This window comes from Tachyglossus aculeatus, chromosome 15 (assembly GCF_015852505.1).
Source record: "Tachyglossus aculeatus isolate mTacAcu1 chromosome 15, mTacAcu1.pri, whole genome shotgun sequence".
NCBI lineage: Eukaryota > Metazoa > Chordata > Mammalia > Monotremata > Tachyglossidae > Tachyglossus > Tachyglossus aculeatus.
In genome coordinates this window covers 24,570,456-24,591,549 of record NC_052080.1, presented here as the reverse complement: position 1 = coordinate 24,591,549, position 21,094 = coordinate 24,570,456, and the positions used below count along the sequence as shown (strand labels likewise).

Below are 21,094 nucleotides of genomic sequence, written 5' to 3'. Positions count from 1 at the left end.
AGTTTACATTTGTGGCAGAAGGAAATCTCCCTTCCCTGACCTAGTTCTAAGGGAGGTGATTGAAATGCAAGAGTCTGGCTAGGCCCAGGTGTTCCACTGAGAAAGTAGGCCCCCTCTGCATCCCTGCTGGTTGGGAAATCCCACCGAGAGCTTAGGGGACCTTTTCACAATGGCTCTGAAGAATATGAAAAGGGAGGGTGGGGAAGAAGCCCAAGGAGGACACCCCAATCTGGCTGACAGGGGATCTCTTAAGCCTAACACTCAGCAGTTCCACGCTCCATCGGAGAGCCTGCTCACCATTCTGGCAGTTTGTTGTGTCCTGGGGCTCTGGAGAGAGCTCCCTCCTAGTCTGGAGGTCAGGTGTGAAGAGGCGGAAGCTAGGCGCATCGGTGCCAAATGTCACATTCGGGAAACAAGGGCAGCAAAACACCACGAGAATGTGTCTGGGGAAGAGAAAGGGGGTGGACCGAGGACGGTGGGAGCGAGGAAGGGCCCAGGTGGAAAGGTCGAAGGGCAAAATCTTTAACTTTCCCCAGATACCCCAGATTTTCCGAGGATTCAGAGACGGTTGAGACAGGATTGGGGAGACAGATCTTGCCCCAGACAACTGAGCAGCCAGAGAAATTCACATCTACACACACCCACATCACCCTTTTCCACGCTTCCCTCATATGGAGGAGCTCACCCAGGGCTCATCTTGAGGTCTACGCTCCAGGCTTCATTCTCCCCAGTGCGGCCGCTCCGCAGGGAAGTTACGTCTCGTGGTCAGTTCAAGGGCAACTGTGAAAAACCACGGCAGCGCGTAGCCCAACACCCCAAGTTCTCTTTTCCCTTAGGTTCAAACCTGGGGGCCAAACGCCATCGTCCTCTCCAGGCTGAGGGGTTCGTCCTTCCTGAATGCCTTCAGCTGGGCTTGTCCCAGGAGAGTGAGGGCACCCCACCAACAGCCCACCCCTACTTTGGAAGCGCTGACTTTGGCTCCAACCCCTCACGCGCTCAGGGTCTGTGCTAGGAGTCAGGCGAACGGCCACGCCAAAATCCGTCTCCTCATCGTCCGCTGTCCGGGGAACGCTAGCCCGGGCGAATCCTTGTACAAGAAATGAAGCAAGCGCCTGCCCCCTTGCATCTCCAAACGTACCTGGCAATGAGGACCCCCCAAAACGCCCAGCCCCCACCCCCTGGCCTTCAGGGGGGAGGGGGTAACTTCAGATCCAGCAGGTTGTAGGCAAAGATGTTCCAGAAGATGGCAAACAGCACAAAGACGGCGTACATGGCCGCAAAGATCCACCACAGCGACTGGTCCTGGAGCCTCTGTTCGTAGTTGCGCAGAACGACCACCCCCAGGGTGACCCCCACGGCCACGCCACCCAGGTGGGCCACGAAGCTGGGGTGTGGGCACGGGGGATACACAGAGGGGTGGAACCGAAGCCACACAGCTCTCCCAAACTCTATGCTCACTGAAAGGGGAGAGAAAGAGGGATCAGGCAGGTTGGAGAACAGGGCCCTGGGCCGGGAGCTGGGAGATCTGGGGTCCAGTCCCAGGGTCGCCGCTGACTTGAGGAAAACCCGATGTGAATCCCCAACCTCTCCGGTTGTCAGTTTCCCTGCAGGGAAGCACCATGGCCTAGTGGAATGACTGTGGAACTGGGATCCAGGCAGCCAGAGACCTGGACTCTAAAGGTATTCGTTAAGCACTCATCACGTGCCAGACACCAAGCGCTGGAGCAGACAGAAGCTAATTAAAATTGGACACAATTCATGTCCCACCCGGGGCTCACAATCTTCATCCCCATTTTACAGACGGGGTAACTGGGGCTACAGAGGAGTGAAATGACTTGTCCAAGGTCACAGAGCAGACAAGGGGAAGAGCCAGTATCAGAATCCAAGTCCTTTTTTTCTAAACGGTATTTGTTAATAATAATAATCATAATGGCATTTATTAAGCGCTTACTATGTGCAAAGCACTGTTCTAAGCGCTGGGGAGGTTACAAGGTGATCAGGGTGTCCCACGGGGGGGCTCACAGTCTTAATCCCCAATTTAAAGATGAGGCAACTGAGGCACAGAGAAGTTAAGTGACTTGCCCAAAGTCACACAGCTGACAAGTGGCAGAGCCGGAATTTGAACCCATCACCTCTGACTCCGAAGCTCGGGCTCTTTCCACTCGGCCACGCTGCTTCTCTAAATACTTGTTAAGTACTTACTATGTGCCAGGCACTATGTTAAGCTCTTGGGTAAATACATGTTACTCACTTCTGACTCACAGCCCATGCTCTATCCAGTAGTCCATGCAGCCTAGTGTGTGACAACCTTTCTGTGCCTCAGTTTTCACACCTGTAAGATGGGTATTAGATACCTGCTTTAGTTATGCAACCCTCAAGCAAGCCCTACTAATATTACTTCTGGTCCAAGAAGTTTTCCCTGTCTAATCTCTCATGTCCCCATCTTGCTCTCCCTTCAGTGTCACTTATGCACTTGGATTCGTACAGTACCTGATATTCACTCTGCCCTCAGACCCACAACACTCATGTGCATATCCATAATTTATTTAATGTCTTTTTCTCCCTTCTAGACGCTAAACTCTTCGGGGTGTCTTTTTCTCCCTTTTTATTTTTCTGCTAAACTCTTCGGGGGCAGGGAACATGTCTATCAACTTTACTGTACTGTATTCTTCCAAGTGCTTAGTTCACACAATAAGTACTTAAATACTACTGATTGTTCTCTCTACCTCAAGCCCTCTGGCAGCAGGGAATATGCATTTCCCATTCACTAGGAGGAAGGGCAAGTGAGACGCAGCATGGCCTAATGGAAAGAGCCTGGGAGTTAGGGAGCCCGGGTTCTGGGTCTGCTGTGTGACCTTGGGCAAGTGAGCTAACTTGTCTGTGTCTCAGTCACCTCAGCTATAAAATGTGGATTAAGGCTGTGATTCCCAAGTGGGACAAGGACTGAGTTCAGCCTTGTATTTAACCTGTATGGACATCCAGGACATCTCCATCTGGATGTCCGCCCGCCACCTAAAGCTCAACATGTCGAAGACTGAGCTCCTTGTCTTCCCTCCCAAACCTTGTCCTCTCCCTGACTTTCCCATCTCTGTTGACGGCACTACCATCCTTCCCGTCTCACAAGCCCGCAACCTTGGTGTCATCCTCGACTCCGCTCTCTCATTCACCCCTCACATCCAAGCCGTCACCAAAACCTGCCGGTCTCAGCTCCACAACATTGCCAAGATCCGCCCTTTCCTCTCCATCCCAACCGCTACCCTGCTCATTCAAGCTCTCATCCTATCCCGTCTGGACTACTGCACTAGCCTTCTCTCTGATCTCCCATCCTCGTGTCTCTCTCCACTTCAATCCATACTTCATGCTGCTGCCCGGATTATCTTTGTCCAGAAACGCTCTGGGCATATTACTCCCCTCCTCAAAAACCTCCAATGGCTACCGATCAATCTGCGCATCAGGCAGAAACTCCTCACCCTGGGCTTCAAGGCTGTCCATCACCTCGCCCCCTCCTCCCTCACCTCCCTTCTCTCCTTCTCCAGCCCAGCCCGCACCCTCCGCTCCTCCACCACTAATCTCCTCACTGTACCTCGCTCTCGCCTGTCCCGCCATCGACCCCCGGCCCACGTCATCCCCCTGGCCTGGAATGCCCTCCCTCTGCCCCTCCGCCAAGCTAGCTCTCTTCCTCCCTTCAAGGCCCTGCTGAGAGCTCACCTCCTCCAGGAGGCCTTCCCAGACTGAGCCCCTTCTTTCCTCTCCCCCTCGTCCCCCTCTCCATCCCCCCGTCTTACCTCCTTCCCTTCCCCACAGCACCTGTATATATGTATATATGGTTGTACATATTTATTACTCTATTTATTTATTTATTTATTTATTTTGCTTGTACATTTCTATCCTACTTATTTTATTTTGTTCGTATGTTTGGTTCTGTTCTCTGTCTCCCCCTTTTAGACTGTGAGCCCACTGTTGGGTAGGGACTGTCTCTATGTGATGCCAATTTGTACTTCCCAAGCGCTTAGTACAGTGCTCTGCACATAGTAAGCACTCAATAAATACGATTGATTGATTGATTGATTGATTTACCCCAGAATTTAGTACAGTGCTTGGCACCTAGTAAGCGCTTCACAACTACCATACAAAAATCAGTCTCTGTGCCTGTGATTTTTCTCTGTGGTGATGCATGTGATGTCTCTGACTGTCTGTCTTCTCCTCCTTGAGACCCTCCTCTTGCACCTCCTGGAAGCCATGTGATAAATTCATGCCTCTCTCCCGCTCAAAATGAAAAGGGGGCCTCGCTCCTTAGTACTGAGCTCTGCATCCAACGGGCCTCGGTAAATATGTATTTATTTATGTATATTAACGTCGGCCTCCCCCTCTAGACTGTGAGCTCACTGTGGGCAGGGAATGTGTCTGTCTGTTGTTATAGTGTCTCCTCCCAGGCACACAGTAAGCTCTCAGTAAATACGATTGTATACCGTCAACCAATGAATAAATGAAATAAATGAACGTTAGTTATCATGTTGGCCGGACATTGTTCTCAACCCCTTTACATGGCAGAGGAGGAGCGGGCAGCGCTTTGCAAGCCTTCTGCCGGCTCCACGGATCCGAAAGAGAGAAGCCAGTGGGAAATAACGGGATTCATTTTTCCAGTGGCTAAGCCCCAGCACCTCTGGGCACGGACCCAAGACCTGCAGCGTCTGGGATCTGACCGGAGCAGGGCCAGGACAATTTGCCTGCCAGCCCCTTCTGCTCTTCAAACCCCTCATTGCCAACTTTTCACTGTGCGTGCCGGGGCGGAAGAGGGCACAGGGATTTTAGTGGGATGGTGGTAGCCCACAGTGAAAGTCTCTTGGCTCAGTGGAAAGAGCCCGGGCTTTGGAGTCAGAGGTCACAGGTTCAAGTCCCAGCTCCACCAACTGTCAGCTGTGTGACTTTGGGCAAGTCACTTAACTTCTCTGTGTCTCAGTTACTTCACCTGTAAAATGGGGATTAAGACTGTGAACCCCCTGTGGGACAACCTGATCACCTTGTAACTTCCCCAGCGCTTAGAACAGTGCTTTGCACATAGTAAGCGCGTAACAAATGCCAACATTATGATTTTCAGCCCTGACTTCAAACTCCTAAGTCTTGTCAGAGGACCGGGGACTGTGTCCGACCTAATTGACTTGTTCCTACCCCAGCGCTTAGAACAGTGCTGACACACCGTAAGCACTTAACCAATGCCATTTAAATAAATAAGTAAATAAATAATGACTAGGAGCCCAGTGACCTTTTCCGTCTCTCCTGCACCGTGCCTCTCTGTGGCAGTGAGGGAGGTTTTGTGGGCAATTAGAGACCCGGATCCACTCCTGGCCAAACTAAGTGCTGAAGACCACCTCCCTTTCTCTCCAGACCGTACCCTATCTTCAGAGATTTAACATCTGGGGGTTTGCTTTTTTTTTAAATGAAAAGATTTTACATAAAAATTTCTTTAAAAAAAAGCCAGAGCCTTGCGTGCCTCATACTTCTCTTCCTGACTTTGTGTGGGCAGATGTAAGTGCTGGGGGTCTGTATGTGTGTGAGAAGCAGCATGGCCTAAGGAACAAAGCATGGGAGTTAGAAGGACCTGGGTTCTAATCCCGGCTCTGCCTCACTCAACTTCTCTGTGCCTCAGTTACCCCGTTTGTAAAATGGGGATTAAGACTGTGAGCCCCAGAGGGAACCTGAACTGTGTCCAGCCTAATTAGCCTGCATCTACCCCAGGGCTTAGTACAGTGCCTGGTACATAGTAAAAGAGCGTAATAAATACTGTAAAAAAATACTTGTGTGCATGGAGAAGCAGTGTGGCTTAGGGGAAAGAGCCCGGGCTTTGGAGTCAGAGGTCATGGGTTCAAATCCTGGCTCCGCCAACTGTCAGCTGGGTGACTTTGGGCAAGTCACTTCACTTCTCTGGGCCTCAGTGACCTTATCTATCAAATGGGGATTAAAACCGTGAACCCCCCGTGGGACGACCTGATCCCCTTGTAACCTCCCCAGCACTTAGAACAGTGCTCTGCACATAGTAAGCACTTAACAAATACCATCATTATTATTATTATTATTATTATGGCCACATTTGAAGGACCATCCATGGAGGAGCAGCTGGCAGGGGAAGAGGCCAGCATTTAAAAGCTCCGAACTGTCCGAGCCATTCTAGCCAAAGGCATGGATGGGGGGACGGGGAATATGGGCTGACCCATCCTAAGGCCTCTTCATTTTAACCCTCTCTATTCCCCTCTCCCAGGCAACCCGGATCCCTGTGTCCCTCCTCAAGGAAGCCAGTTCCAGTACTTACTGCAGATCAAGGTCACAGCCATCCTCGGCAGCTTCAGTTGGCACTTCATTCCTGACCAGTTCTGGGGAAACGAGAGGAGAAGCACGGTGAGGCTGGGGGCCGCGGTGGCTCACTTGGAGGTTAAGAGGGCCAGAGCTGATCTGGCTCCTTGGATCCGGGATTAGCAAGGTTCATCATGTGCACCAGACTGTAAGCTCGTTGAGGGTAGTGAATGTGTCTGTTATAGTGTGCTCTCCCCCAAGTGCTTAGTACAGTGCTTTGTACACAGTAAGTGCTCAATAAATACAGTTGACTGACTACTAAATCTACTGTACTCTCCCAAATAATAATAATAATAATAATGTTGGTCTTTGTTGAGCGCTTATTATGTGCAAAGCACTGTTCTAAGCGCTGGGGTAGATACAAGGTGATCAGGTTGTCCCAAGTGGGGCTCACCGTCTTCATCCCCATTTTACAGATGAGGGAACTGAGGCCCAGAGAAGTAAAAGTGACTTGTAAAGTGACTTAATAAATGCCATTTTACTTGCCCAAGGTCACAAAGCTGACAACGTATTATGTTGACAAGTTATGTTGCCAACTTGTACTTCCCAAGCGCTTAGTACAGTGCTCTGCACACAGTAAGCGCTCAATGAATACGATTGATTGATTGACTGATTGACAAGTGGCAGAGCCGGGATTAGAACCCACGACTTCTGGCCCCCCAGCCCGTGCTCTTTCCACTGAGTCATGCTCCTTCTCCCAAATGCTTAGTACAATGCTTTTCCCACTGTTGGTGCTCAATAATGCTAGTGATTGATGCATTTAAGTAAATAGTTATTCATTCAATCATATTTATTAAGCCCTTACTGTGTGCTGAGCACTGTACTAAGCGCTTGGGAAAGTACAATACAGCAGCCAAGATGGGTTAGATGCATTCTCACCTGGTAGCAAGAGGGTGGAATCAATTACCTGTGAGGCCCCTTCCTGCTCTGAAAGTTTATAATCTATCACTCTATTTTTAGAACTATATAAATCTCTTAAAGCTGTAGGCAGAATATGTAATGCATGATATTTTAGCCTAGACCAAGCAAAAATGGTTGCCTGATCCTTTCATATGGCTACAGTCTACCTTCCGTATTGGGGTTCCGTAGAGGATATAAACCAGTTCAAACTGGTAGTGAAGGGTTAAACTGAAATGTCACTATTTTGAATCAGGGTCCTACCACCTACCACTTTTGCTGGCCTAATGGTCCTCACCAATAAAATTAGCAGAGTGAGAAGAAAAATCTTACACTTTCCCAGCTTACCAGCTGCTACTGCTATAAAGCCTCCAGGCCTGAGGCCTTCCTGGCTCACTTTAACTTGTCTCAGCACCCCCTTCCCCCTTCTAAGAAGGTGAGAGGAGAAACCTCAAAACCCAGCTGGTTTTAGTGTCCATTGCCTCTGGGTTCCCCTCCCTTCACCCAGTGGCTTCTGCTACAGAGACGTGGGGAGGGAACTTGAGTCCCGGATTATTTATTTGAAAAAAAAAAAAAAATCCTTGAACATAATCCCAGTTAGAAATATTTTTCTTGTGCAACAGGGCACTTATGTCCGAAACAGAAATCCTCATCTTCCCATCCAAACCCTGTCTTGTACTCTCCCAAATGCTTAGTACTGTGCTCTGCATACAGTAAGCTCTCAATAAATACAACTGAATGAATGAATGACTTTCCCATCACTGTAGACAGTACCACCATCCTCCCTGTCCCACAGGCCCACAACCTTAGCATTACCCTGGACTCACCTCTCTCATTCAACCCACGAGTTCACTCTGCTATTAAATCCTGTCTCTTCTGCCTCTACAATATCACTAAAAGCTGCCCTTTCCCCTCCATCCAAACTTCTCCCTTGCTGATTCAAGCACCTAATCCTATCCTACCCTGATTACAGCATGTCTATTTGCTGACCTCCCTGCTTCCTATCTCTCCCCACTTCAGCTCATGCTTCACTCTACTGTCTGAATCATTTTTCTACATAAACATCCAGTCCATGTTTCCCCATTCCTCAAAAACCTCCAGCGGCTGCCCATCCACCTCCACATCGAACAGAAACTCCTTACTATTGACTTAAAAGCACAAAATCACCTTGTCCTCTATCTTACCTCACTGATTTCCTCCTACAACCCAGTACCTTCAGCTCCCTTCTCTCCTATAATGCCAACCTACTTGCCGTACCTGCCTCTGGTCTGGAACAAATGACACATGACCTAAGAGAAGCATTATGGCCTAGTGGATAGAGCATGGGACTGGGAGACAGAAAGGCATGGGCTCTACTCCTAGCTCTGTGACTTTTATTCATTAATTCAATCACATTTATTGAGCGCTAACTGTGTGCAGAGCATTGTACTAAACGCTTGGGAAGCACAAGTTGGCAACATATAGAGACGGTCCCTACCCAACAACGGACTCACAGTCTAGAAGGGGACTTGTCTGCTATGTGACACTACCGCACTCTCCCAACTGCTTAGTACAGGGCCCTGCACACAGACAGCTCTCGTTAAATACCACTGATTGATTAATGCACATGAACAGATGGAAGAGTATACAACAGTGCTTTGCACACAGTAAGCACTTAATAAATTCCATCATTATTATTATTATTATTATTATTCAAAGAAAACAAATTCTCACTTGTTTGGATTAGAACATTCCACACTCCAAGTTGCTCTGCAGTGAGTTAAAGAGGGAGAAAAGGAAGGAAGGAAAGATGGGAAAAGCTTGCTTCACTCAATCAATCAGTCACTCAACCAATCAAAGGTATTCACCATGCATTTGTGTTGTGCAGAGCACTGCACTTCAGTGCTTGGAAGAGAACAGAGTTAGTTCTCAACACTTAAGAACTAAGTGTTCTTAAACTAGAACTAAACTTAACTAGAACTTAAGTTCTAAACACTTAACTCCTGAGAACCTTAACTCATCAAAGGCAGCTTCCAGGAAATCACAGCTCAGGGAGTCTCTCCCAGAGCCGCTCCTCCTGCTTATTGATTTTAATTTTCCTTTTCCTCCCCCTTCCTTAATTCCTCATTGGCTCCTCCCAAGCTTCTGTGGGGGTGACAGTGTGGGATGAGCATACCTTTGGATCCCAGAAAGGAAGGGTGGGGGAGAAAAGGGATGTAAAGGAAGTAACAGCCTGGGAAGATACCCTCATCCATAAAGTCACAAGAAGAATATTGGTATTGAAAATGGGCCCAACTTAAAGCCGAAAGGCACCATAATGTTTTAGGAGGCTACACATTCTCAGAGCACGCATTATTATTATTATATTACAGTCTAGAGGGCTAGACAGACATTAAAATAAATTATGGCTATGTAAAAGTGCTGTGGGGCTAAGGATGGTGGCTTAGTACAGTGCTCTGCACACACTAAACGCTCAATAAATGCCCTTGAATGAATGCAAATTATAAAGCCACTAAGGGAATAGGGGAATGATTGTCCACCAAATTCCACAGAATTATTTGTAAAATAAGGCACGTCTGCCTCTTTCCTCCACTAGATTCTAAACCCCTCGAGAGTAAGGATCAAATATTTAAACTTCTGCTATGTTCTTCCGAGTGCTCAGTACAGTGTTCTGTATTCAGTAAGTGATCGATAGTAATCGACTGACATATTCTTCTGTGTTCTTCCATTTCAAAGGAGAGAAGAAGGATATCATCATAATTATACCTTGATTTTTGGACAGAACATTTATATATTGTCAAAAAGCTTTCACGTGAATTATTTCATTAAGTCCCTGTGAGGTAGAGAGGCAGAGATTATTATCCCCATTTCACAGGTGAGGAAGCTGAGGCCCAGAGAAGCTGGATGACCAAGGGCCAAGCAGCAGGGGCAGAGTCCGAATTCGAACTCTGCCAGTCTGGGGCGTGTGCTGCATGGGTTACTCACCATCACGATGTTGGCCAGGTGGGCAGAGACGAGGGCGTAGACCCCCCCCGAGGAGCCGACCACCGGTGCGGTCATGTCAGCTACTGATACAGCCAGGGAGCCTGGAGGAGATAGAAGGGAGACCCATGGGAACACTTGGCTTCTTCCCCGTCCTCACTGCCAGCCCCCGTCTTGGCTGGCGCCGTCACCTTTGGGGTGAAATCTCAAGACTTCAGAGACTGAATCACGATGACTTTCTATGTGCTGGAGAATTCAGTGACCCATGGCCACAACGACAATAACAACGATGGACAATCAATCAATCCTATTTATTGAGTGATTACTGGGTGTGGAGCGCTGTACTAAGCACTTGGAAAAATACACAACACAAAACACAACAATAGAACACACATTCCTTACCCACAATGACCTTACGGGGAGACAGACATTAACATAAATAAATAAAATACGGATATGTTCATAAGTGCCATAGGGCTCCGAGGGGGGATGAATAAAGGCAGCAAGTCAGGGCAAAGCAGAAGGGAGTGGAAGAAAAGGAAAAGAGGGCTTAGTCTGGGAAAGCCTCATTCATTCAATCATATTTATTGAGCGCTTACTGTGTGCAGAGCACTGTACTAAGTGCCTCCTGGAGGAGATGTGCTTTTGATAAGGCTTTGAAGCAGGGGAGAGTAATTGTCGGATGTGAGGGCGATCGAGTCTACAGGCAGTATGTGGGGGAGAGGTCAGCGGGGAGATAGACCTGATTGAGGTACAGTGAGCAAGTCGGTATTTATTAAGTATTAAACATTAATACTTAAAAAGCATTAAGCATTTACTATGTGCCAAGCACCAGGCTAAGCAGCCGGTTAGATACAAGATAATCAACCAATAGTAATACACATTTATTATGTGCCAAGCACTGACTTGGGCACTCAGATAGACACAAGATAATCAATCGGTAGTATTTACTGAGTACTTACTGGATGCAAAGCACTGTACTGAGTGCTTGGGAGAGTTCAATAGAATTAGTAGACATCATCCCTGCCTTCAAAGAGTTTGCAGTCTAGCAAACAGCTATCTCTGATCCACAGAGGGCTCCCAGTCTAAGAGGAAGGGGGAGCAGGTATTTTATCTCAATTTTTCAGATGCGGCACAGACAAGTTAAATGATCTGCCCAAGGTCTCACAGCAGGCAAGTGGAGGAGCTGGGAATAAAATGAAAATCTTTTGATCCCCAGTCCCATGCCCCCAGGCCCGTAGAGGCCACATGGTAGTTTGGTCCTTGAACTTCGGGCAGATGCTGGAGCCAGGGAAAGCAGTCTGGAGGGACAGAATTCTTGGGTTGGAAAGACCTACAGAGATCATCTTGTCCATTTCCTTATCTCCTCTACATTAAAAAACACCCCCAAACAAACTACTCTTCCTGTGCTTAAAACTACTCCACATTCACCAGCTCAGGAAATCCTTCTAGAGCTTTTTATAGAGCCCTGGGCTGGTAATCTGGTATGGAATGACCAAATGACACAAAGCAGACCCCTTTCTCTTTTTGAAGTCTCAGTTTACCTGCCAGAACGTTGGGGGAGGCAAGGGCAGAATTTCTGCTGGGGGTTACTGCCCTTTCCCTAGGAAACCTCACCTCCCTCTCTTCTCCACAAGTCCTTGGAAACTGCAACACTAATGTTTCCTCTCTGGACCCCCTCCTTTTTAGCCCACCCCACTATGGGCCCAGAAAAGAGTAAAGGGCTGGGGGCAGAGGTTAGCTCCTGGACAAGGACTCAAAGGGGGAGTGGGAGGTGGGGCTGGGTGCAGAAAGAAAAATGCCCTGAAAAGGCAGCAGTGAAGAGAGGCCTGCCCCCAGAATAAGGAGGGAGAGAGAGAAGAGAGGGAGAGAGGGAGATAGGAAGGGAGGGAGGGGGGAGAGGGAGAAAGGGGGAGAGGGATGGAGAGCGAGAGAGCAAAAAAAGACTCTAGGCTGGGAAAGGAAAATATTTGTCCTGGGAGGAGAGAGACAGAGAAAAGAGACAAGTGACTTATTGTTTTGTCCTCCTTTAAGTGTGATCAATGGCCCCCACTCCTAGAGAGACTGCAGGAGGCTAAAAATAACCAGGAGGTTTAGCCCAGAGCCCGCTGGGGCTGGTGGAGGCAGGGGGGTGGCGGAGGAGCCCACAGGAATTGAAGGAAATCACCGCAGGGAGAAGCTCCCTACCTTCGGGCAGCTGCAAGCAGGAGAGTCAGGAGAAGCAGGGAGGGTCAGGGACAGATTTCGGTGGGCTCAGCTCGAATCCCAGATTGGTCAGGCCCTAAGGGGACCAGGGTGAGAAGTCTGGGGGTATGAGAGCCCATCTTTTCCATTTCCCAGACTCCAGGGGTAGGGGGAAATGTCCCTTATTTTAAACTCTCCCTGGGCAAAGAGCCGTTTAGCCGTTTAGTTGGAAATTCAACTCACAGTCTTCCAACTCCTGCCAGTAAATTCTTCCTGTTATCCTAACTAAATACCTGCCCAACCTCTCTTGCAGGAGGCCCATGGGCGCAGCCCATTTCCCTACAGCCCAGCCTGCTGGTTAACAACAACTGTGGTATCTGTCAGGTACTTTCTAGGTGTCGAGCACTGTACCAAGCACCGGGGTAAATACAAGATGATCAGGTTTCACATGCGGCTCGCAGCCTAAAGTCGGAAGGAGAACAGATATTAAATCCCCATTTTTCAGATGAGGGAACTAAGGCACACAGAAGTGACTTGCCCAAGGTCAACTGGCAGACAAGTGGGGAAGCTGGAACTGGAACCCAGGTCCTTTGATTTCCAGGTCCATGCTCTATGCACTAAGCCACACTGCTTTCCACTGTGGAGGGGAAGCGCTCAGAAGAAAACATGGGAGAGAACCCTGCCGGGGATCTTTCGGCTCCCCCTTCACGTTTTCCTATTTTAATTAGATATTGATCTATTGCCAGCCAACTTCTTTCACCTCTGACACCGAGGAGGGGTCAGCCATAAATTAAGCAAAAAACAACAGCTCACCAAACAAATCTGCCTCCCCCTGTTCATCCTCCACCCACAGGATCTGCATGACAACGGATTCTCATAATCTTGAGGCTTTTACTATCTAAGAACACTGCATTGCGGGGGTTAGGTCGACCATTTGGCTCCAGGAAAACAGGAAGACTGTATCCCCCTGTTCGATCATTAGGATTTGGGCTGAGATAGAGCCAGTCTCCTCACGTTGGCCTCTTTCCTGGGTGAAGTGTCCTTAACGGGAAGCAGCTGGACTTGACATGCTAAGGGCGGCATTTGGGGGGTCAAGCAGACTAAAGCCTCCCAAGAAATAGTTGTTGGAGGGGGATCAAAGACTCTCCTCCATCCAGGGAACAACCCTATCGCCGGTGGCTTTAAAGAGGAGCGCACTTTGTGGCCAGGTACAGAGTCAATCAATCAATCAATCCATCGTATTTATTGAGCGCTTACTGTGTGCAGAGCACTGTACTAAGCGCTTGGGAAGTACAAGTTGGCAACATATAGAGACAGTCCCTACCCAACAGTGGGCTCACAGTCTATCCATCCATCCATTCATTCATTCAATCAATCAATTGAATGATTGATTGAGTCGGAATCAGAGGCTCTGGGTTCTCTGAAAAATCAGTCATGACACTCCAGTGGCCCCAGGATTAGTTCATCACTGAGCGTCCAAGCAAGTGTGACCACTATGGGTGGCTCTCCTGGCATCCTTCCTTTCTCTGCTCCATTGCAGAGAAGGGCAGACTGAGCCCAGAACTCGATCTGCCTCCCTGGGGTACTAGGGCTGTAGACGACTTAAGACAATGTCTGAAATCAATCTCTGCTGGGAGGTCTAGACTGCAAGCTTGTCCTCTGGACTGTAAGTATGTTGTGGGCCGGAATGTGTCTCTTCATTGTTATACTGGACTCCTCCAAGTGCTTAGTACAGTAGAGAAGCGGCGTGGCTCGGTGGAAAGAGCACGGGCTTTGGAGTCAGAGGTCATGGGATCAAATCCCGGCTCCGCCACTTGTCGGCTGTGTGACTTTGGGCAAGTCCCTGAAGTTCTCTGTGCCTCAGTTCCCTCATCTGTAAAATGGGGATTAAGACTGTGAGCCCCCCGTGGGACAACCTGATCACCTTGTAACCTCCCCAGCGCTTAGAACAGTGCTTTGCGCTTAATAAATGCCACCATTACTATTATTATTATTATTATTACAGTGTTCTGCACACAATAAGCACTCAGTAAATACGATTGAATGAACGAATGAAGGTCTAGTAATCATACTAAAAATAATTATTTGCTAAGCGGTTACTATATTTCAAGTACTCTACTAAGCACTAGGTTGGATACAAGATAATCAGGTTCCCCATGCGGCTCACAGTCTAAGTAGGAGGGAGGAAGGCACTGAATCCCCATTTTGCAGATGAGGGAACTGAGGCACAGAGAAGTTAAGTGATTTACAGCAGGTAACTGGTGGAGCCAGGATTAAAACCCAGGTCCTCGAACTCCCAGGGCTATGCTCTTTCCACTAGTCCACAATTTCTAATCCCTCCCCTTCCGGGATACCTGAGCACTTAAGTATTCACAATTCATACTAATTCTAATTCATACTCATATATATTCATTTTAATATCCATCCCCTCCACTAGACTAGAGAGAAGCAGCGTGGCTCAGTGGAGAAGAGCATGGGCTTTGGAGTCAGAGGTCATGGGTTCAAACCCCGGCTCCGCCAATTGTCAGCTGGGTGACTTTGGGCGAGTCACTTAACTTCTCTGTGCCTTAGTTACCTCATCTGTAAAATGGGGATTGAGACTGTGAGCCCCACGTGGGACAACCTGATCATCCTGGAACATCCCCAGCGCTTAGAACAGTGCTTTGCACATAGTAAGCGCTTAATAAATGCCATCATTATTATTACTATTAGACTGCAAACGCTTTGAGGGCAGGGTTCACGTCTCCTAATTCTACTATACTCTCCCGGGTGCTTAGTCAAGCGCTCTGCACACAGTAGGCACTGAATCCCAACTTACCTCCATCTTACCTCCTTCCCTTCCCCACAGCACCTGTATATATGTATATACGTTTGTACATATTTATTACTCTATTTTATTTGTACATATCTATTCTATTTATTTTATTTTGTTAGTATGTTTGGTTTTGTTCTCTGTCTCCCCCTTTTAGACTGTGAGCCCACTGTTGGGTAGGGACTGTCTCTCTATGTTGCCAATTTGTACTTCCCAAGCGCTTAGTACAGTGCTCTGCACATAGTAAGCGCTCCATAAATACGATCGATGATGATGAATCAATACTATGGATCAACTGACTGATCGACCACTCAATCTCAAGAGCCTAACAGGCGGGTCCATCCATGTCTGACCTGAACCCAAGGGGTGGAGGATGGCAGGGAGCCCAACGACGGCCGGATAGTATTCCATTCACTGTTTCTGGATCACACCACATCAGGGCACCGTCTCAATGCAGCTGGAGTCAGGGAGGAGGAGGAGGAGGAACCAGGAAAGGCCCCTCGGAACAGGGAGCCCGAAGGAATACTAAACAAGCCGGCAGAGCAGGGATTCCCGATGGTCCTAGAAGCCCCATGCAGGGGTCCCTGCAGCCTGAGTGTGTATGTCTTGGCCTCAAAGCCAGTGCAGGACCCCTGGCCCTACAGCCCAGCCGCAGTCTGCTGCCTTGATTGGAAGCATATTGCCTCTTGGAACGGATTAAGATCTTTTTTCAACACTCTCTCTCCCTCTCCGTCTCTCACAAAGCCCTGTGAGCAATGACCACGCTGCTGTCAAGATAGAGAACTGGAGCTGAGAAACCTCATGAGAGCTGTCAGTTTTAATTTCTCCCTGTAATAATGGCGTCAGATTTGCATTTGTCGTCCTTTGGGAATCCCCACACCCCTTCCTTAATAATAATAATAACTGAGCTATTTGTTAAGCCCTTACTATGTGCCAGGCACTCTACTAAGTACATCTTACCTCCTTCCCTTCCCCACAGCACCTGGATATATGGATATATGTTTGTACAGATTTATTACTCTATTTATTTTACTTGTACCTATCTAGTCTATTTATTTTATTTTGTTAGTATGTTTGGTTTTGTTCTCTGTCTCCCCCTTTTAGACTGTGAGCCCACTGTTGGGTAGGGACTGTCTCTATATGTTGCCAATTTGTACTTCCCAAGTGCTTAGTACAGTGCTCTGCACATAGTAAGCGCTCAATAAATACGATTGATGATGATGGGTGGACACAGGTGGAAACAATCCCCATCCCGCACTGGACTCACAGCCTCCATCTCCATTTTACAGATGACGGAAATGAGGCCCGGGTAAGTTAAGGGACTCACCCAAGGTCACACAGCAGGCAAGTGGTGGAGCTGGAATCAGAACCCAGGTCCTTCTGACTCCCAGCCCCTTACATTGCTGCTCTTTGGCTCTCACACCATTCAGCTGGGCTCAGGCTGCTGGCTGGCGCTCAATCAATCAATCGTATTTATTGAGCGCTCACTGTGTGCAGAGCGCTGTACTAAGCGCTCGTCTTCCCTTCTTACCCACCTCTCTGGGGAGCTTCTCAGGCATTTCACCCTGTTGGGGCGGGCCATGGGGAGGAGAAGGTAGGGAGAGTCGCCCAAGCTAGGCTCAGCCAGGACACTGCTGCCTACGCCACTGCACAGTCGCTACTTTTTGCTTCCGTCTCGGGATATGGGAGAGATGAGACGCTAAAGGGTCAGTCCTTCCCAGGATGGCTGTGCCTCATACTCTGCCCGGGAATTGTGGATAAAGAAAAAGACATTTCTCCTGTGCTGTGGCATGAGGGCCACCCCCACCCCCGGCTTTTAGCCCCCAGTTGAGCATTCAGGAGCCCCAGGGCTGTCTCCAGAAACTCCCCACTCACCGGCCACGACGCCGGCCACGTAGACAAAGCCGATGCGGGCTGCTCCGTGCACCATCTCCAGGGGGACGCCCACCAGCAGCTGGAGCACCACGTTCAGTCCCAGATGCTCGATCCTGGGCCCAAAGACAGGGTGGTCAGGGGGGCCCATTCAATGGCCCTGCCGCCGCCTCCCAACCTCCCCACCAGCCCAGTCAGGGACTAGGGACTCCTCGTTTTCTAGGTGCTGGTCCAGATCACCTATCTCACTCATTCATTCATTCAATCGTATTTATTGAATAAATACGTATAAATGAATGAATGAATTTATTGAATTTATTGAGAGGCAGCGTGGCTCAGTGGAAAGAGCACGGGCTTTGGAGTCAAGAGGTCGTGGGTTCAAATCCCAGCTCCGCCACTTGTCAGCCATGTGACTTTGGGCAAGTCACTTAACTTCTCTGGGCCTCAGTTCCCTCATCTGTAAAATGGGGATGAAGACTGTGAGCCCCATGTGGGACAACCTGATTACCTTGTATCTACCCCAGCGCTTAGAACAGTGCTTTGCACATAGTAAGCGCTTAACAAATACCAACATTATTATTATTATTATTGAGTGCTTACTGTGTGCAGAGCACTGTACTAAGCGCTTGGGAAGTACAAGTTGGCAACATATAGAGACGGTGGCCTATGCAGGCATATATAGGCATAGCTGCACAAGACGGTAAAGGGTCAATGACAAACAACCTGCCCTTTCCTTCTCAGCTCCTCTTCCCTCCCACAGGGCGTATGGTCAGCAGGTTGGGGCCAGTCTGGGTGCCCTCAGGAGGCCTAGGGATGAGCCTGAGCCTGGAGACCGGCCACCGCTCTTTTCCTCTTCCCATCGGAAAAGGGCAGACACACCCCGCGGGCTCTGGGTAAGTGTCCAGATGGCCTTAGCCAACCTCGGCGTGACAGAGGCAACAGTGGTTAAGTGCCTGCCTGAGGCCTCCTCCTGGCCCTCCAGTTTGATCATATACTCAGCTGGAGAGTATATATACCTGTATATATGTATATATGTTTGTACATATTTATTACTCTATTTATTTATTTTATTTGTACATATCTATTCTATTTATTTTATTTTGTTAGTATGTTTGGTTTTGTTCTCTGTCTCCCCCTTTTAGACTGTGAGCCCACTGTTGGGTAGGGACTGTCTCTATACATTGCCAATTTGTACTTCCCAAGCGCTTAGTACAGTGCTCTGCACATAGTAAGCGCTCAATAAATACGATTGATGATGATGATGATGGAGAGAGATGGGAAGGGGAGGAGAAGAAAGAGAAAAAGTAGGAGGAGGGAATGGTCAGCCCCTAGAACTTGCCCACCACATAAATCCTCTTGGTCATCCCAAGGTGCCTGGTCTCCGCACCCACCTCCACGCTCCCCCAAGTGCCAGCCTTCAGAAGCCACCTGTGTGAGCTTCCTTCTCTGGGGAGGTTCGGAGGCTTTGCCAAAGGGGTGGGGAAGGAGTGGCTATTTGAGGAGCCGGCCCCCAAAGTGGCTGAGTTACCACATCCTCGGAGGAGTCCTGCAGTTCAAGGGCAGTCAGGGGTTCTGAGCCGGTCACTCTTCCCAGGGACACAACTCGATTTATGAATGTTCAGTAACCTGGGGGACGGCTGAATGGCCAAAGAAATCAACGAGATTCAAGCTCCCTGTGACCTCTCCTCCACCCCAGGACATCAAAGGCTAGAGCCAGGGAGCAAGATTTACAGCTCTGGGGAGAGGGGAGTAGCGGGTGGGGTGCACGTGAACGATTTTGTGTGTGTGGTGGTGATGGTGGGGGTAAATGCATGTATACGAGAGGCCCACTCCATTCCCCTAGCACATAACCCTCCCAGCCAAAGGAGGATAGTAAATTAGGGATGGGGCCCCAATTACCATTTTAGAGTCTCAGCAGGACGGAGAAGCCATGAGCCTCTCCCATCAAATGCATCCATCTCTTTCAGCCTCCAGATAAGAACCATGAAACCAGGGTAGCTGGCGAGGGGGTGGAAGGGTGTGAAAGGGGGAATTTATGGGGACTCCTGCACTGGGGGTGACTCTTCCCGTAAACTGGGGTTCAGAGACCATTTGCCTGGCTGGTTTTGTTGCCCTGGAAATATGGCAGGGGAAAAAAGAGAGATACCAAGATACCAGGGCTCCAACACAGAAATCGCTTATGTCTACCAACAGGGCGGGACCAGCCAAGACCCTGGAATCCAGCCCAAGGGGAGATGGGGGCACCTTGCTATGACTATTTTTCTTTCCCTTTTGCCCTCATAATCACACCCGAATGGTACCAGGCTGTTTCAGGTCAAGTGTCCCTTCCAGCCCAAGGAACGGAGAAAGGGGAAGAGGTGGATGAGGAGGCTCGAGCTGGGCCATAAGCTAGACTCAGAACCACTTCAGTCTGATGATAATTATGGTATGTTAAGCGCTTACTATGTGCCAGGCACTGTACTAAGCACCGGGGTGGGTACAAGCATATCAGGTTGGACAGAGTCCCTGTCCCACATGAGGCTCACAGCCTCAATCCCCATTTCCCAGATAACTGAGGCACAGAGAATTGAAGTGATTTACCCAAGGTCACAGAGCAAACAAGCGGTGGAGCTGGGATTAGAACCCATGACCTTCTGACTCCCAGTGCTCTATCTACTAGAAGCAGCGCGGCTCAGTGGAAAGAGCCCGGGCTTGGGAGTCAGAAGTCATGGGTTCTAATCCCGACTCTGCCACTTGTCAGCTGTGTGACTCTGGGCAAGTCACTTCACTTCTCTGGGCCTCAGTTACCTCATCTGTAAAATGGGGATTAAGATTGTGAGCCCCACGTGGGACAACCTGATCAGCTTGTATCCCCCCAGTGCTTAGAACAGCGCTTTGCACATAGTAAGCGCTTAACAAACACCATCATTATTACTACACTATGCTTTGTTACCTATGCTGATACCCAGGTGACCTCAGCCATCCCTAGGCAACCCAAGAGTCCTGGACTCCCAGACAAGTGCCTGCTGCCTCTCTCTCAAGGCAGACTTCAGCCAGGAAGCAAGAGGAGCAGCTCCTAGCGTGGCTCAGTGGAAAGAGCCCGGGCTTTGGAGTCAGAGGTCATGGGTTCGAATCCCGACTCCACCACATGTCTGCTGTGTGATCTTGGGCAAGTCACTTAACTTCTCTGGGCCTCAGTTACCTCATCTGTAAAATGGGGGTTAAGACTGTGAGCCCCACGTGGGACAACCTGATCACCCTGTATCCTCCCCAGCGCTTAGAACAGTGCTTTGCACATAGTAAGCGCTTAACAAATGCCAATTATTATTATTATTATTCAGGGAGCAGCATTAAGGAGGAAACTGAAAACTTGGAAGAGTTCAGGCTCCCGCTGCCCGAGTCGGAAGGTGGGGAAAGGACCACAGTGGCTCTGGAGCAAGGAACTGGGATGGGGGGAAGGGTCCAAGGGCCGCCCCTCCCCAGGCTTGAGGGTTGGTCTGGGCATAGGACATCATTACATGACCCTGAATGCCCAGTGCAAAACATGCAGCAACACGTGTGTTGGGATGTACACCCTAGACTTCTCCCCTTACCCTTGGAGCAGCCCAAATCCCCGTAACAAGTCTTGCTCTCCTCCTCTCTCCCTATCGGTGCAGGGAATTATTCTTAGGGGGCAGGGACTTGGAGAGTAGTTGGGGGGTGGGGAGACAGTGCTGTGCTCACCCCGCATGCACGAAGATGTAGGTCAGGTAACGCCAGGCCTGGGCCCGGAGCTGCGGGTGGTAAATCAGCGCATTCTTCAGGTAGAGAGGATGTGTGACCTGCAGCACGAACCGATCCAGGGCGAATCCGTTGTAGAGGAAAAAGATGATCTGGGAAAACATCCAGGGAGAAGAGAGTGGTTACCGTGGAGGACGAAGCAGAGGAGGAGGGGGAGACGGTGAGCGGGCAGGAGAGAGGGGGTGGCGATGGCCAATGAGACAGAGGTTAGGCTCACCAGTGAATTAAGGAGCGGGCCCTGACTCTCTCCCCGTTCCCGGC

The 21,094-nt window shown here is 49.3% G+C and overlaps 1 protein-coding gene across 2 annotated transcripts in view; it reads right to left on the bottom strand.

Annotated features, from left to right (window-relative positions):
- Window positions 1–1,120: 1,120 nt before the first annotated feature.
- Window positions 1,121–21,094, bottom strand: part of RHBDL3 (rhomboid like 3) — a 39,542-nt gene continuing 19,568 nt past the window's right edge. For both annotated transcript variants that reach the window (XM_038757496.1, XM_038757497.1), the window contains exons 5-9: window positions 20,777–20,925; window positions 17,078–17,190; window positions 10,210–10,310; window positions 6,308–6,368; window positions 1,121–1,457 (exon numbers count right to left, since the gene is read on the bottom strand). In XM_038757496.1, the coding sequence (XP_038613424.1) occupies window positions 1,186–1,457; window positions 6,308–6,368; window positions 10,210–10,310; window positions 17,078–17,190; window positions 20,777–20,925 (696 nt within the window). In that variant the 3' untranslated portion in view covers window positions 1,121–1,185. The remainder of the gene's footprint in view (window positions 1,458–6,307; window positions 6,369–10,209; window positions 10,311–17,077; window positions 17,191–20,776; window positions 20,926–21,094) is intronic.